Source organism: Morus notabilis, unplaced genomic scaffold (assembly GCF_000414095.1).
Source record: "Morus notabilis unplaced genomic scaffold, ASM41409v2 Scaffold879, whole genome shotgun sequence".
Taxonomy (NCBI): domain Eukaryota; kingdom Viridiplantae; phylum Streptophyta; class Magnoliopsida; order Rosales; family Moraceae; genus Morus; species Morus notabilis.
In genome coordinates this window covers 265465-267518 of record NW_010366660.1, presented here as the reverse complement: position 1 = coordinate 267518, position 2054 = coordinate 265465, and the positions used below count along the sequence as shown (strand labels likewise).

Sequence of the window (2054 nt, the reverse complement as noted above, 5' to 3'; positions counted from 1 at the left end):
ACGTCGTTTTAGAAACGTTTTTATTTTTTCTTTCTCGAAAAACGGGATCAATTCCAAACACGGCCGTAGTCTAGTCAACAATAATTCCATATGCCCTGGTCTTTGAAAGATACATAGTTCATTAAGCCTGAATATTTGAAACTGTATCTAGTCAGAATTATCAGTACTGAAAAGAGGTATTAACAAGTTTTTATGCACTGAGTTTAGTATGGTGGAATAGGAAACATGAATATATGCATATTGAAGGATTGGAAAGTAAAAAATAAAAGTGCTTAGAAAAACTAACTGAGCAACAAACGAGATGATTTACATTAGCTAAATTTATAAATTAGATATTAATTTCAAAACAGTACTAACATGACATCTCCATTAGTTTCTAGTCTCTTTCGGCATACTGGCAAATATGAAACCATATGCAAGTGTAAACAGTAGCTATAAAATTAAAACAATGTGAGGGACATAGTGGTGTCTAAACACCGCATACTATCAAAAAATGAGTCTCATAGTATGGACCCCACCTTCTATTAGATACGACGTTGGACACCACTAATGTCCCATGAAAAATTTGTATATGCGGTCCTGACTGATCTTGTCATTCTATGTGGTTTTGACTAATCTTGTCATTTTATGTGGTCCTGACTGATCTTATCATTCTATGTGATCTATCCTAAAAATAAGCATAAACTACTTCCTAGTTAGCATGGCCGTTTGAACAATATATGAAGTTATACTCGAGCAAGAGACCTCTTGTTCTTGTAATTAGCTTTAAAACAAGCTTGCCTCAGCTTCTTGGTCTTCTCAGTCAATTCCATGTCAGGCACTTCCTCTAGAAGCCTCTTGTGCTCTTCCAACATCCTAATCTCATTACCATCCAAACCCATTTTCTGCATAATGAATCACATAACAATTTTTTACAAACCAGAACATCAAGATCCGCACTTATTACGTACATATAGAAAAATGAATTTTCAAAGTCACAAATACGTACATACCTTAACGTTGCTAATTAGGTACTTCAAGCTCTTGAACTTTCTGTGGGGCCACCTAGTGATTTTGAGCTCTCTGCACCGTTTCTTCAGTCTTGTCACGCCCACACCTAACTCCTTGGCCGCTTCCTTAATAGGAAGGTCAAAGTACTTCTGTATGTCTTCTGATTCTAGCTCAGAAAACTTCTCATAATTCCCAATTTTACCACTTTTTGTGCTACCAATTATCTTTCTTTCGATGATCATCTTTGGAACAACTTCAGAACATAGTTGGTCAGTACTTGAGGGAATATTGATCATGTCATGGTGGTTATAGTGATGAAAAGAAGTCACCAAGTTGGTTTGAGGCTTTTCGTCGACTATGGTATCTTCACAATTAGGATGCGTAAAAGCATTGTCAATTTCAAGCGAAAAAACGCCACCAAAATCTTCAAAATCTTGGAAATCAATGCAAGGAAGTTGGTGACCGTAATTGTGTGACCACAATGGTAGAAAATTGGGCTCAAGAAAAGTACTTTGAACTGGTGGAAAATCTAGTAATAGGCTGCAAACATAAAAGATAAAACCCACAAAAAATATCTTAACACAAAAAATCACTTTTTTTTTTTTTTTTTATTATTTGTTTCACAACAATTTGAAGCAGAATCTTGAACAGTATAAAAAAGAAAAAAAGACAAATGGGTTGTTAAGAAATTCACGTAAAAAGGATAAAAAAATGGTCTAATTTAAGTAACTTACTTTTCAAATGGTTGTTGATCATAGTATAGCCAGTCAAAATCAAGTGGGTAATCTTCAATCTGTGGCAAGTTAATTTGGGCAGAATAGTAGTCCATGATTAAGTTGGGAATATTAGTGAAGATTGAGAGAAAATTTTCCCCTTTTTTTTTCGGTTGGAAGATGGAAATTAGTAATGGAGAGTAGAGAGGGTATAAATTGGGAAACGAAGGAGATGGATCATTGGATTGGATTACAAGTTCGTGTACGTACCCATCTTTGGGGGTTACAATCTGAGTGGAATTAACTTGCTAATTAAATGCTCTAATGTGAATTTAGCGAACGATTTCCAAT

At 35.0% G+C, this 2054-nt stretch overlaps 1 protein-coding gene across 1 annotated transcript; it reads right to left on the bottom strand.

Annotated features, from left to right (window-relative positions):
- Positions 1-725: 725 nt before the first annotated feature.
- LOC21395110 (protein RKD4) lies at positions 726-1819 on the bottom strand. The gene is made up of 3 exons (XM_010110947.1): positions 1725-1819; positions 993-1530; positions 726-884 (listed from the first exon to the last, which is right to left on the bottom strand). The coding sequence occupies exons 1-3, from the start codon at positions 1817-1819 to the stop codon at positions 726-728; spliced, it is 792 nt and encodes a 263-aa protein (XP_010109249.1).
- Positions 1820-2054: the final 235 nt, after the last annotated feature.